At 28.6% G+C, this 13,411-nt stretch overlaps 1 protein-coding gene across 1 annotated transcript in view; it reads left to right on the top strand.

The window, feature by feature from the left end:
• Window positions 1–10,396: 10,396 nt before the first annotated feature.
• Window positions 10,397–13,411, top strand: part of LOC129988726 (synaptogenesis protein syg-2-like) — a 168,266-nt gene continuing 165,251 nt past the window's right edge. Inside the window, exon 1 of the mRNA XM_056096994.1 lies at window positions 10,397–10,482. Within this exon, the coding sequence (XP_055952969.1) occupies window positions 10,440–10,482 (43 nt within the window). The 5' untranslated portion in view covers window positions 10,397–10,439. The remainder of the gene's footprint in view (window positions 10,483–13,411) is intronic.

The raw sequence follows: 13,411 nt of genomic DNA, 5'->3' as shown, positions 1-13,411 counted from the left end.
TCATATAAAATAATTCAAACACATTTTTATCTACTTATTCAGCAAGTATGATTACATAAATCAAATCGCTTCATAATATAGTTAATAATGTTGCTGAATTATTCATTTAAAGGTAATGATTAATTGACATTATTGTAAGGGAATATATAACCAGATTAAATTAATTTGTAATGACTAACTTAATTAATGAAATTCTAATTTCTAAGTATTCATTCCACTTGAAATGAAATATTGTTTGGTATTCGCATCTGTATATTACAGAATTATTCTTGGCTTTGTTTATTTACGACCGAAAATTCCTTTTCAAATTCTAGAGTTTATTCATACGTAAGAAAGCATTCATCTTACAATTATGTCACAAACTAAACTTGATATTCTTTTTTTACAGTAAGTAACGTTCCTTTTGTATTCTAAGAATTCAGGCATCTTAGTTACTTTCCCAGTTTATTAATTTCACTGCTAAATGCAAAGATAAAATTAAGTCTAACTATTCCAAAAATTAGCATATTCAGATTAATTCGTCATTTAGCAAGGCAAGATGAATTATTCATTTGAATTATAGTTACTTATGAAGGAAGATATTTCTAACTATATTAGGAAGGTAAATATAAATATTTTCAGTTATATTAATAAACGAATATTTGAAGATTTTAAATTTTTCTTCATCGTCACGTTAAAATGCAATTGCAATATCTTTTTATTAAATTGAAAACTCTATAACTGATTGTTTAATTGAAAATAATACTCTTTAAAATTTACAACCTAAAATTTTATGAAAAATAATAGACAATAGTATTATTACAATATCATAAATAAATAAAAAAACAAATTAAAAAGAATTTATTACATCTGTTAAATATAGTTTATATAAAATTTTACATTTTTTTAAAATTTACTAATAATTAGAGGAATCTAATAATTAAATATTTTCCAATATTTTTCTTAGTATTCTACCACAATTATCGGGACACCCTCCCTACTCTCAAAGTTTAAATAAGAAGAATGAAAAAAAAATTTCGAAAATATTGACTTGAAAGTTTATACCCTCTCACGAGTGAACCTTAAAGATACAAGGTCAAGTTAAAGCTCAAGCTGATTCAAATAAGTAGAGTTAAATTGTTGCGGGGGATGAAAGCTGAGCTCTATCTCTTTGTTCAATATCCTTGAATCACAGTCACAAATCCACATTTCATCTCCTATTAATTCATTTTCAGAGTTTTTTCGTTCATTTTCATTGCATTTAAAGAGAATTAGGAGGAAAAGCGGCATTCTTTTTAGTCTGCAAAGAGAAGTTTGGGTACAAACTTTGGTTAATTACTTCACAGCAAAAGTCAAAGTGCAGTTCGAACTAGATTGCCCAGACATCTAAATTTTGACTAGCAGAGTGATGCTATGCGATTTGTCTGCATTGGAAAGGTTCATGTACACAATGAATAGACCTAGTGTAAGGTCTGTTGAACTCGCATGTTTTTATATCTGTCCCAATTCGGTACTTAAAAATAAAAATACTTTTTTCAGGACATCATAGATATCAAGCCCAAGCATGAGAAATTTAATTGAAATTAAATACAACCAATAATATTGGCAACATAGCTGGTGTCAGAGGAGACTAGAATTTATATGTAACGGGCAATTATTCATAATAACTAGAATGATGATGATGTCGTGTCCACGTTACCTCGGAACGGGGGTACAGTGGCTTCTGAAGGTGAGGGCCCCTGAGGGCAAAAGTCTGACTTCTAGCTCATAAAACTCACACGCATTCGCTTGCATAACCCCTTTTTACAGGTGGGCGCATTCACACATCCCACAGATAGAACACAGAAGAACAACCATGCCCAAATCGGGATCCGAACCCAGGACTCTCAGATCACGAGGAAGACGCGCTACCCCTAGGCCAGGACGCCGCAATAACTAGAATGAAAGGTTTATTACGAACATTAACCGCAGTTAGCACGAATGATTAAAGGTTATTATAAAAATTAACCGCGTCAATATGAATTATTAACAATAATTATTAATAATTATTGATATTATTATAAAGCAATTTCGGGGCCTGAAGAGTTCGAAGGATTATAAAAACGCCCACTGATATTGACAATAATGATTTTTTTCAGCTGAAAAGTGTTCCTAACACGTCTTGATCTCCTCTTTTGTAAAACGGTTACTCAAAATTTGGGCTCCGTTTTCGGAGGGTTACAAGATTGACAAGGGGAGGTCACGGGGTAAAAATCTGAGATCGGGATGAGATTTAGTATAATGATATTATACATTTAGAATGTTTCTTCATGAAAATATTAAAACGCAATGGCCAGTCAATTTCGAGAAAATGGTCCTCAAACCTTTGGTAAAGCTTATATACTGATAACTCGATGCCCGTCCCAAAGATCCTGATGGCATGGTTGTCTAGGTAACCATCTCATATGCGGAAAGTCAGGGTTCGAGCCTGGTTAGAATTTTTATTTTTCCTTTTTTAATAATTTTTATTCAACTAAAAATTTACAAATACTCTTAATTAATATGTTTTTTTTTTATCCAAGATAAGTATTTATTATTGAAATACATAATAATAAAATTAAAATTTTAAAAGAAAAAAATTATAAATACAGATACATTTTTAAAACAAAATAAAGTTATTTAAAATTAATTAATTATTTACAGATAATTTTAATTAATATGCTATTTCTTTTTATGCAAGAATAAACGTTTATTATTTTAACGCTTAAATTGTAATTTAATATTTACAAAATAGTAATAAATAGAACATATATGGTGATAATTATTAATTATAAATACTCACATCGTAAAAAAAAAATATTCAATATTTCTAAAAATTATCCTATATACATTTATTTTCCATTATATACAAGAACCAGAATGGTAACTATAGTAAAAACATTGGAAACAAAATATATTTCGACATCTTGCACAACTGATAAATGGTGATTGTCCACAAGAACAAGGTTTCTTTAAGAGATCTATGGGAAAACAAACTTCATTTGCATTTAAAAATATCCCTCTTTCATCAGAAAGCTGAGCAGCTTACCATGCATGTCTTATCATCTTATTAAAAATTGGTGATGACAGTTGATGATGTACAACTGATTGAATTTTTACACTATCTTTGCTAGAATTTATTTCTTGATCATGTTCGATTAAATAAGAATTTTGTATACACTGAATATGCTTTGAACCATCTGCCTACGCATTCAATAAATTAACACCTACTCTCTACTATTTCTTTTGATTACTGCAGTTGGGGATGTTTGCTTACATATTTAACAAATATAAGCTGCTCCCTTCAATTTTTGATATAAATGCAGTTTCATTAAGTTTGAATTAATAATTTATTATTATTAAAATCCCAGAATTTGAAAATTAATTGTTTGAAGACGATGCAAGCTAGTTAAATTATCTGTAGCCATTTCTGTTAAGTTTTTAATTATTTTTCCTTTAAACATTAAATTATAATTTCAGCTTTAAAAGGGTAAACATTTACCCTTGCATAAAAATAAGTAGCATATTAATTAAAAGTATCTGTAAATAGTTAATCAATTTTAAATAATTTTATTTTATTTTAAAAATGCATCTGTATTTATATTTTTTTCTTTTAAAATTTTAATTCTATTATTATATATTTCAATAATAAATATTTATTTTGGATGAATAAAATTTAAAACATATTAATTAAGAGTATTTGTAAATTTTTAATTGAATAAAGTTATTAAAAAAGAATAAAACTTCCTAGCCAGGTTCGAACCCTGACCTTCCGCAAACGAGACGGTTGCCTAGACTTGCATGCCATCGGGATCAACGGGAAGGTCAAGTTATCAGTATATAAGCTTTATCAAAAGTTTGAGGACCATTTTCTTGAAATTGACTGGCCATTGCGTTTTAATGTTTTCATGAATGAACATTCTAAGTGTATACTATCATTATACTAAATCTCATACCGAACTCAGATTTCAACCCCGTGGTCTCCCCTTGTGAGACCGTTGAAGAAACATCATATATAAATCCGTAGCGCATTTAAGGTCAGCAGCTGTACATATCTAGTTCAGATTTGCGAAGTCAGTCCCAAATAGCCCACGTATATGGCATCAAAAAGGTTCATTGATACATTTGCATTAAACGTAATTAATCTCTTCTAAAGTCAAAATCCAATAGTCAAATTTCTTTCTCAAAAACGTCATAGAATATATTCTATGCAATATCTTTATCATTTAGCGATCAGATATTTATGATTTGACTTTTTCCATTTTAATGTCTTTTTTATTTTTATAGCTAGTTTTTATGTATCTCAAAAGAAATTATAAATTAATGCTCTCTCTCTCTCTCTCTCTCTCTCTGTGTGTGTGTGTGTGTGTGTGTGTGTGTGTGTGTGTGTGTGTGTGTGTGTGTGTGTGTGTGTGTGTGTGTGTGTGTGTGTGTGTGTGTGTTGTGTGTGTGTGTGTGTGTGTGTGTGTGTGTGTGTGTGTGTGTGTGTGTGTGTGTGTGTGTGTGTGTATAATACATTGATCAAATCCAGTTCTAAATTACATTGTTATTTGTTTCACAGGAACTGTTTTATATTCAATAAAAGTCTTCTAAAGACATAAAACAATTTTTTTATTTGTATTTTATTTCAGCCAAAGTAGGGCCATTAATGGCTATTTCAGTATGCTAGGCACTGTCATCAGAATCTGACAGCAGCTGCATCTTTTTTTCCTTCTTTGCTAGGATGAATAAGGAAAAGGTGTTCTTTCTATCATTGTTAGTATCTTAGTTCTGATACATGCTTCTATTTCCAAAGCCCTTTTGCCTTATTTTATATGATTACTACTAATGTAGTAAACATTTTTTCATACGATTAAATTTTAATATGATAATATTCATAGGCTACATATTATATATAAATCGAGTTCTACTTCAAGCATCAATCATATTGGAAAAATCAATTTTGGAAAAGCGCTCTGCTAAACAAGGTTAAGGCCAAAAATTTCCACAATTTTTTTATGTATACACATGCATAATGGGCCGATATTTAAATACTTTTTATTGTATTTAATTCGTTGTCATTGCTTTAATTAAGAGCAAATTGAATTTAAATAAAATTAACTTTTGAATTAATTTTATATAATAAAAATAGAAGAATTACACCTAGAAAGTTATCTTGATATGATGCTCCGATGCAAGATTCGAATCCTTTCAAATTTTTTTTACAATGATGTCATCTTTTATCTTTTTTTCCTACGTAGACAGAAAGTGTCTCAATTGTCAAGAATTATTCGATCTCGAGATTTCGATAGATCCCTTTGTATAAATCCTATGAACCCAGATAGTGTGATAATTCCAGTAATTCAAAACTCAGAGTGATTTTTCGCGCATGAAAACAAAATGGAATCGTCCCTTTCATATGAGTCTGGTCACGAATTAACCATCACCCCTATAAATTAGTTATGCGTAGGAAAACGTCCCAATCAGGGCTTTTCCGAATTGGACAATTTGGGGGTGTATGAGCTATAGTATAAATTCCATCACGAGAAAAACATTCTATTAAAAAATAATTCTTTATTTTTTAAGAATTGTTTTCCGTTTTTTTTAAATTTTATTTCTATTAATTAAATCGAGTTACATATTTATGACAACTATTATTATCATAATATTCTCATAATAATATCATATAATTCTTATGAATAATAAGAAATAAATATCAAGACTGTGAATGAATTATTCTTTCGATTTATTTTTCTATAGGAGGGGAATGGCGGCAGGTTCTTTACTGTTCATCTCAGGAACATACTTCCGGTGATTTTTCGTGTGGTTTGCTTCCGTTTTCGTATGCTTTGCTATGCATACCAAGTTTCGGCATTCTTATCATAATAGGAATTTCTGTAAAAAGCAGGTACAGGATGTTTTATTCTAATCACACATTACTGACAAAACTCTCCTTGGTAAATTGAAGAAAACAACGTGTTTATTGAACTTATAATTTTCAAGAACCCAAAATAGGAAAAATTAGCACTGAATCTTTTTTTATTTATTTTTAAGATAGTCTGTTAATGACAGCATACTGCATTCTTGTGAATAATCACTTCATTAATTAAGTTTGGCAAATGCGTAAATGATGAGCTTTCTACTTTTAACTTCAAATAAATCTAAACGTCATCGCTCAGTGGCTTATGCTTTATTTTCAGAGAGAAATATATTAACTCAAGATGAATGAATCCTTTACAAAATACTATATCATCAAAATCAATGCCTTTCCGGAACCTCCATCTCTGTTAATAATAACAAAATAAGTGTAAAACATATGTAAAAAAATGTGTATGCGTTTATGTGTGTGCGTGCGCGAGAAGAGAGAGAGTTGACGTACAATAGATTCATTGATTTCATTTGCTTTAGAACTACCAAACGTACTACGTACATATGTTAAAGAGTTAAAATGTGCATTTCGAAAAGAATTTTTTGGAAATTTTAACTAGAATTTCAGTGAATTAAATAAAATTTCGATATTTCTTTAAGATTATTCCTGAAAACGGTATAAAAATATTTTTATATCATTTGGAAGCCAAATAATTTTAATGATTTCGATTTAATTACGAGCTCGTATCATACAACTTTTTACTGATTTTTGTTGATTTTTAATTTTTTGTATACTAAGTGCGGAAAAAACACATTAATTGTCAAAAAATTCTTGAGATTTTGACGAATCTCCACGTTTTCCTCAGTTCGAAACACATTTTTGGAAAATGTCCGTCTGACTGTCTGTGACAAAGATGATAACTCAAAAACGCTTTGAGCTAAATGGATATACAGACTTAAAACCAAATTAGCAGATTTCTAACAAATTTTGATCAAAATCTGTTCAGAGAAAATCCATCTGTCTGGCTGTTCAAATATAAATTAACACAATAATTACAAAATGAAGAGAACTAGATAGATATAATTTGGTACAGGTCTAGAATGTAGACACCTGTCAAATTTTCAGCCGGCCGAATCCAACTAGAGGGTGACCATCTGTTGGCCTGTACTTTCAGAAATATACTGTATTTTCAGGAACTTTTGGGTTTAGTTTAGTTTAGTTATATTAACGTCCCGTTTAAAGCAACACTAGGGCTATTTTGGGACGGACCTCGTCATTTTGAACCGCGGTCAGATGACGGGGACGACACCTGAGCTGGTACCCCCCTCTCCTCTCCACACCACACCACACCAGCGGGAGAACCAGGAACTTTTGGGAGGATCATTACTGATGGTTTAAAAATACTTCTTGCATAATTTAAAAAAATATATATATTTTATTACATAATTGCAGTTCAGAAAGTTTTCATTGCCTCATCAAATATTAAGACGCTTTTCTTTGTTGTAAACCAAAAACAGAAGGATCCTGTTTAATATTTTATAGTTTATATGATGAATGAAAAAAATGAAATTACATTGCCGTTTAAGTTAGAAGACGGGTTATTTGACCAATTACTTTTTTTATAGCGCCATGATGTAATGGGATTGGTTTCTACTCAGAAAGTTGAAAGGAGCATACGTAAGATTATTAGAAAAGTGACGTTTTGATTTCTGTCACAGTTTGATGAGTATAAATATTTTCTTAAGAAAATCACGTATGTTAAGTTATGCATAAAATGCTTAAGTAAAAAATAAAACGGACAATAATCCTAGCGAATCAGTTCGTCTTCAAATGTGGTTAATATTGTATAATTATGAATTAACCAAAACTTATAATCCATAATTACATCGAAATGTTTAACTTATAATTACCAAATTTAGCACATATATACTTTATTGAGTAGAAACTGTTTACTTATAAGTTATCTTTTTCAATTTTAATTAAAATTTCAATTAATTAAAAATTAATTGAGATTGATTTTTTTTCTCCTCAATAATTCCAAAAAATATAATCGCAAAAAATCTGAATTTATGATATTTTAAATTCAAAATATTACCGTTTGAATTATATTAAGTTAGTTGTACAAGTACATTTTTCCTGAATTTTGACAACTTTTAAAAAGTTTTTGTAATGTTTCCAACATTAGATTCCATTGTCGCAATTGCATTCAAAGCGTTTTCACTGCGTCATCAAATATTCAATCTTTTCAGACATTTTTTTTTATCATTAAAAGTTAAGAAAGAAAGATTTTATTTATTATTGAGCAGTTTATATAAGAAAGTGAGGTTTCAGTACCACGCATGGCAGCGTGCAATTTGAATATGGGTGACTGCTACGAATTTAAATTTCAACTCCATTATAATATTATGGAACTTCATTTCATCAGATAAGTTCTTATACACAATTAACAAAAGAGACATACGGTTATTAACACAACCCGATTTTAATGCCCGTAACAATTTGATCTTTGCATTTTTTTGAAAGAATCATTAACATCAATTTACGTATGACAAATTCAATTGAAATAAAGCACAAACAGTATTACCATTGAATAAAATAGGCACTAAAGAATGTTGATTTTAATGCAATCAAAACACGATTTTAAAATGATTTTTCAAAAAGTTCATTTTTTACATAATACTTCTACGTGGTACTATTATTTTAAAAAATAAAAATCGTGTGCCACTTCAGCAATGCTTATTGGAAACTTCTGCATTATTTTCCTAATTGGATAACAGCACAAATTTCTTAACAATCGTAATCAATAAGTGCATCGATTTGTTGAATTTTTATCTTTATAATTTCAATTTAATTCATTCGTAAGAATCATAGTTTGATTCAGAAACAACGTCGAATTCGTCAGCATTTGTACTATTTTATGGATTTGTAATTGAAATAATACATCTATTTGATCCTAAAAACTTTATATTCTTTCTAGAAAATTACTAAAAATATAGCTGGCAAAGGATTTATTTCTAATTAAAATGACAATTGATAGAAACATATACGATACATCACTGGATAAGTCAAAGCTCAAAATGTTAATTTTATGCAAATGGATAATCCTGATATTGTTTTTCGTTTACAAAAAATTGACGACACCTTAAGAAAGGCGGTGTGTGTGTGTGTGTATGCATGTGAGAGCGCGCTCCGACATGTAAAAAGCGAATTAATTGATACTGTGCAGCTTGCATTTTGTTACAAATTCAAGAAAGAGAAGTCCCGTCATAATCAAGTTTACAATTGATACTAGAAGTAACTTAATCGTATGATGAAGATAATAAAATATATTTATGGAACCTTTCCCTGGCAACGATTGATCCAAAATTCAAATCAAATCTAGTGTTTTAATGACAAGTACATACACAATATTTCAGTTATCTAGCCGGTTATGATTTTATGTTAACATGTCCATTGATCATAAAAAAAGACCCTCCTTTAAGGAATTTAGTTCACACTTTAATAGATATTTACAATGTTCGCGTGAAGAACATACATTTAAATTCATTCCTTTAGCTTTTTGTATATTTTGGTTGTCTTCATGATAGGCCGTCTTGAAAGAAAAAAACTCCTCAGACAGAAATTACTCAAAATATGATGCTGAACAATAATTAAAATAAAAACAAAACAACACCAATCTTGCATTTCATTCGAAATTTCATACAGATCTATAATTTTGTTTGAAATAATGCATACCAAATTTCATACGTATAGTTCCCCCCACTTTTGAGCTGTCATGTTCACAAGCAGACAGCTAGAGTGACAACGATTTCGGTGAAATAAAAATAGAGTGATTCATCAAAACGCTCGCTGTCGAAATTTTTTGATAATTACGGTAACTCTCTTTTCTTTGTAAACAAAACAGCAAACCAGAGTAATTAATCAAAACTGTAAAATGTTACTTTAAAACAGAAAACGTTTAGTTCTTCCCGCTTTCGAACTATCATGTTCACAAGCAGATATACAGAACGAATAGATACAGAAAAAGATTTCTTCGGACAGAAAACGGAAACATTCATCAAAAGTCTCGCTGTCGAAATTTTTGATGATGATAGTATTTTTTTTTTCAGACGAAACAGAAAAGCTGAGTAATTAAACAAAATTACAAAAAATGTTACTTTAAAAGAAGAGAACGAAATTCATTCCTTTCGTTCTTTCATTCCAAATTCCGAAGGAAACCTAAAATTCCAATCCTAAATTATATTTTTAAGTTCCGCACACTTCCATTTCTAATCCAAACTTACGTGAACAAAGAGCCCCTTTACCATAAAAGAGTGAAAAACCCATTGGCGAGAATGTAAACCTAATTCTCCAACGGTGCCCTAAAAACTTTGTTGCGCATAAACTATAACTGCAAAAGTAAAACACGGATTACTGCCTCCCAACACAGCTTTTATGTCTCTTCATCCGAGAGCTGGAAGAAGTCCCCCATCCGGTGACGGCCCCGCCCCCTGGTGGTGGCGCCAGATTCGCTTTGGGGGTCGAGATCGAACGCGATGTCAGTTGGGCAGAAAACGCTACTAGTTGCTGTGTGGATGGCTACCATTCTCTAAGGATGTTATTACTAACCATGACCGTACTTTTTCTCACCACTCAAGGTAAGGCTTGACATCATTATTTTAAGAGTGAAAATTTTAAGGCACTCTGTTTAAAAAGTTTTGTATGTCATTCTGTGGGGAAGTTTTAAAAAATCTGTGATCTAATCAAAATGAAAGAAAATTTTATAAAATGGACATCTTCTGGGAATGTTTTTTTTTTTCTTTTTCTTATACATATAACAATAATTACTACTTTTTTGGTTATTAATACACAACTTTATATTATGGCATTTTTTTATTTTTGGATATTTAAGCTAATTTGACTGAAATTTAACTATTTATTTAAAAAACAGAAAGTTTATAAAATTGATGTTTTTCCACGAATGATTTTTTTAGGCGGGAGTGATTACGCAGGACTTATTTTATTTTGTTTTGTTATTAATTAATGTGAAATGAAAATAATTTTTAATTCCAAGAATCTCACATTTTTGAATTTTTAAATGTAAGTTATTTTACATTTAAAATTTCACTCAACAAGAAAGTTGAATTTATGAAATAGATATTTTTTACTATTTTTGCTTGTAAAATTGATTTCTTCTGCCTTAGAATATTTATTTTTCACTTATTTTGTTTTATTTTATTATTAATTAATAGAAAGTATTTAATTCTAATAAATTTCCTATTTTTTCGATTCTCAAATTTAAGTTGAGCAAAAATTAAGAATTTTATTTAAATTTGAATTATAATTATTTTTTTTATTTTTGGATTAATAAATCTGAATTGGAAAATTCTTTTAAAAAATTACAAATACTAATTTTTTTATATGCAAATATGAAAATTAAAATATTCATGCTGAATAGATAGACTTTCTTTTAACACAGAAAAGAAAAATATTTGTTCGTCTATAAATAAATCTCAGAAAAAGTTTGAATCTGGCGATGTTTTAAAGTTAACGCATTGAATATATTGTCTAAATAAAAAAATACTATATTAATTTTTAATAAAAATTTCATTCATTTAAATTAAAAAATTAATTAAATATCTTAAACAAACAAATTATAAAACAATTTTTTCATATATATATTCATTTTCTATAATCAACAAATAACTTCATTTGGGCTTTACTTGGAAAAAAATATCATTTTGAAATTGTAATGCTTTTATAACTTTTTTGACAATTTTTTGATACATATTTCAATTTCATTGCCTCAAAGAAATTAAAAAAAGATATTAATAAAGTACACCACAAACAATTAATGTTGAATGAAGGAAATAAACGTGGTAATTAAATACTTAATATTTTGCGGGAAATGAAGTAATTAATGAGGACGATTAATAATTCTAAGTTTTACTTTTTATAAATCAAAAAATATTTTATTGATTTATAAAAAGTTAAACTTAGTATTTATCATAATATTCTAAAAAGAAAGCACTTGGCAATTAATTCCAATTATTCAATGAATTCCAAATGACAAGAGCACTCATTTTATTATTCATTGTAAAATGATCTACATTTTTCAAATGTTTCTGTAAGGAAAAAAAAGTATAAATCTTCTGTCATAAGTCCGTAATTGCTGCATCGCTCGTTAATTCAAACCTAGATACATTACAAAATTTATGAAAAATATATCTTTTATTTTATTTTGGGAAGGAAATATACAAGTGCCCAATATATATTAGAAAATATAATCAATAATATTACGATTTACTATTGATTTAAAAATAAATTCTTACCGATATATTTAATGGATATTCTTGAAAGAAAAGGAAAGGAAAGAAAAAAACTTGGAAATCTTTTAAAAATATCTTTATCTATAAATTTGTTATATTTTTTATCAGTCTTTAATACATTAGTAGCAATATTTTGTGAATAAAGTGTATTAACTTTTTGAATCATCTACCATTGCTATTAAATTTGTTTGATTCAAACTTTCAAATAAATATTTCCACCACATACAAAAACATCTAAAAAGATATGGCTTCTATAATCTTATTTTTAAATATTTTTGTTCGTTAAAGTTTAAAAACATACGCATGAATGAAGCAGAGATAAATTTTTCCTCTGCAAAACTTTAAGTAATAAGGAAGTTAAAAAGATTCTTTTTCTTTCTCAAAAGAATTTTTAAGAATTTATTTCAAAAATTTTATTATTTTCTTGTTATTCGAAGTTTGCACATGTTTGACTCGCTGAATATAATCTCTTATTTTCATTATATATGTATGTATATAAAAATGAAACGCTTTTACATGAAAACTTATACATTAGAATTTTATAAACAAAAATATTATATACTGGCAAAAGTCAATCAAGCGTCAATAACTAGTATAGTAAATTTTATTATTATCTAAATAACAGAGAGGCCAAAATTATTTAAAAAATTAGGAAAATCGCTTTTATTGAAATGAATGTGAAAAGAACTACAAATAATGATATAAAATAAATATTTCCTTTAAAGATAAATAAGTATATATAAACAATTCAAAAGTAATTTCAGCAATAATTATTAAAATTCTTAAATATTATTCAACGGATTAGAGCAAAATTCAGAGTTACTGGAAGAAGGAATTAATATATGATTAAATGCTGAAAACTCTAGAATTGCGCATGTAATTAGTATCTATCGTTATGTTTAAATGCAATGTAGCTAACAAACATTTTTGAACGTCAAAATGATTTAGAAATTTATTTAAAGCATAATACAGCAAATAACACAATATAACCAGTGAAAGAAAAATATCTCCACTGGTTAGAGAATTTTATTCCGTTCTTTTACCTCTTAGTGTTCGTTGTACGATATTTTACCATTCAAATCCGGAACTTTGCTAGCGAATCACCGCGAAGCCAATATTCAAACCCCTCGAGCTTGCTATATCGTATCGAGTGTGACGTCATCTTCCTTTCATTGAATGCTTCTATTAGGTATCGGAAAATAGTCAAGTCTCGCAAAATGTAAGTTAAAATCAGGATTAGCAGTTTCTGTCACAAATC

This window comes from Argiope bruennichi, chromosome 10 (assembly GCF_947563725.1).
Source record: "Argiope bruennichi chromosome 10, qqArgBrue1.1, whole genome shotgun sequence".
Lineage (NCBI taxonomy): Eukaryota > Metazoa > Arthropoda > Arachnida > Araneae > Araneidae > Argiope > Argiope bruennichi.
This window is presented reverse-complemented; position numbering and strand designations above follow the sequence as displayed.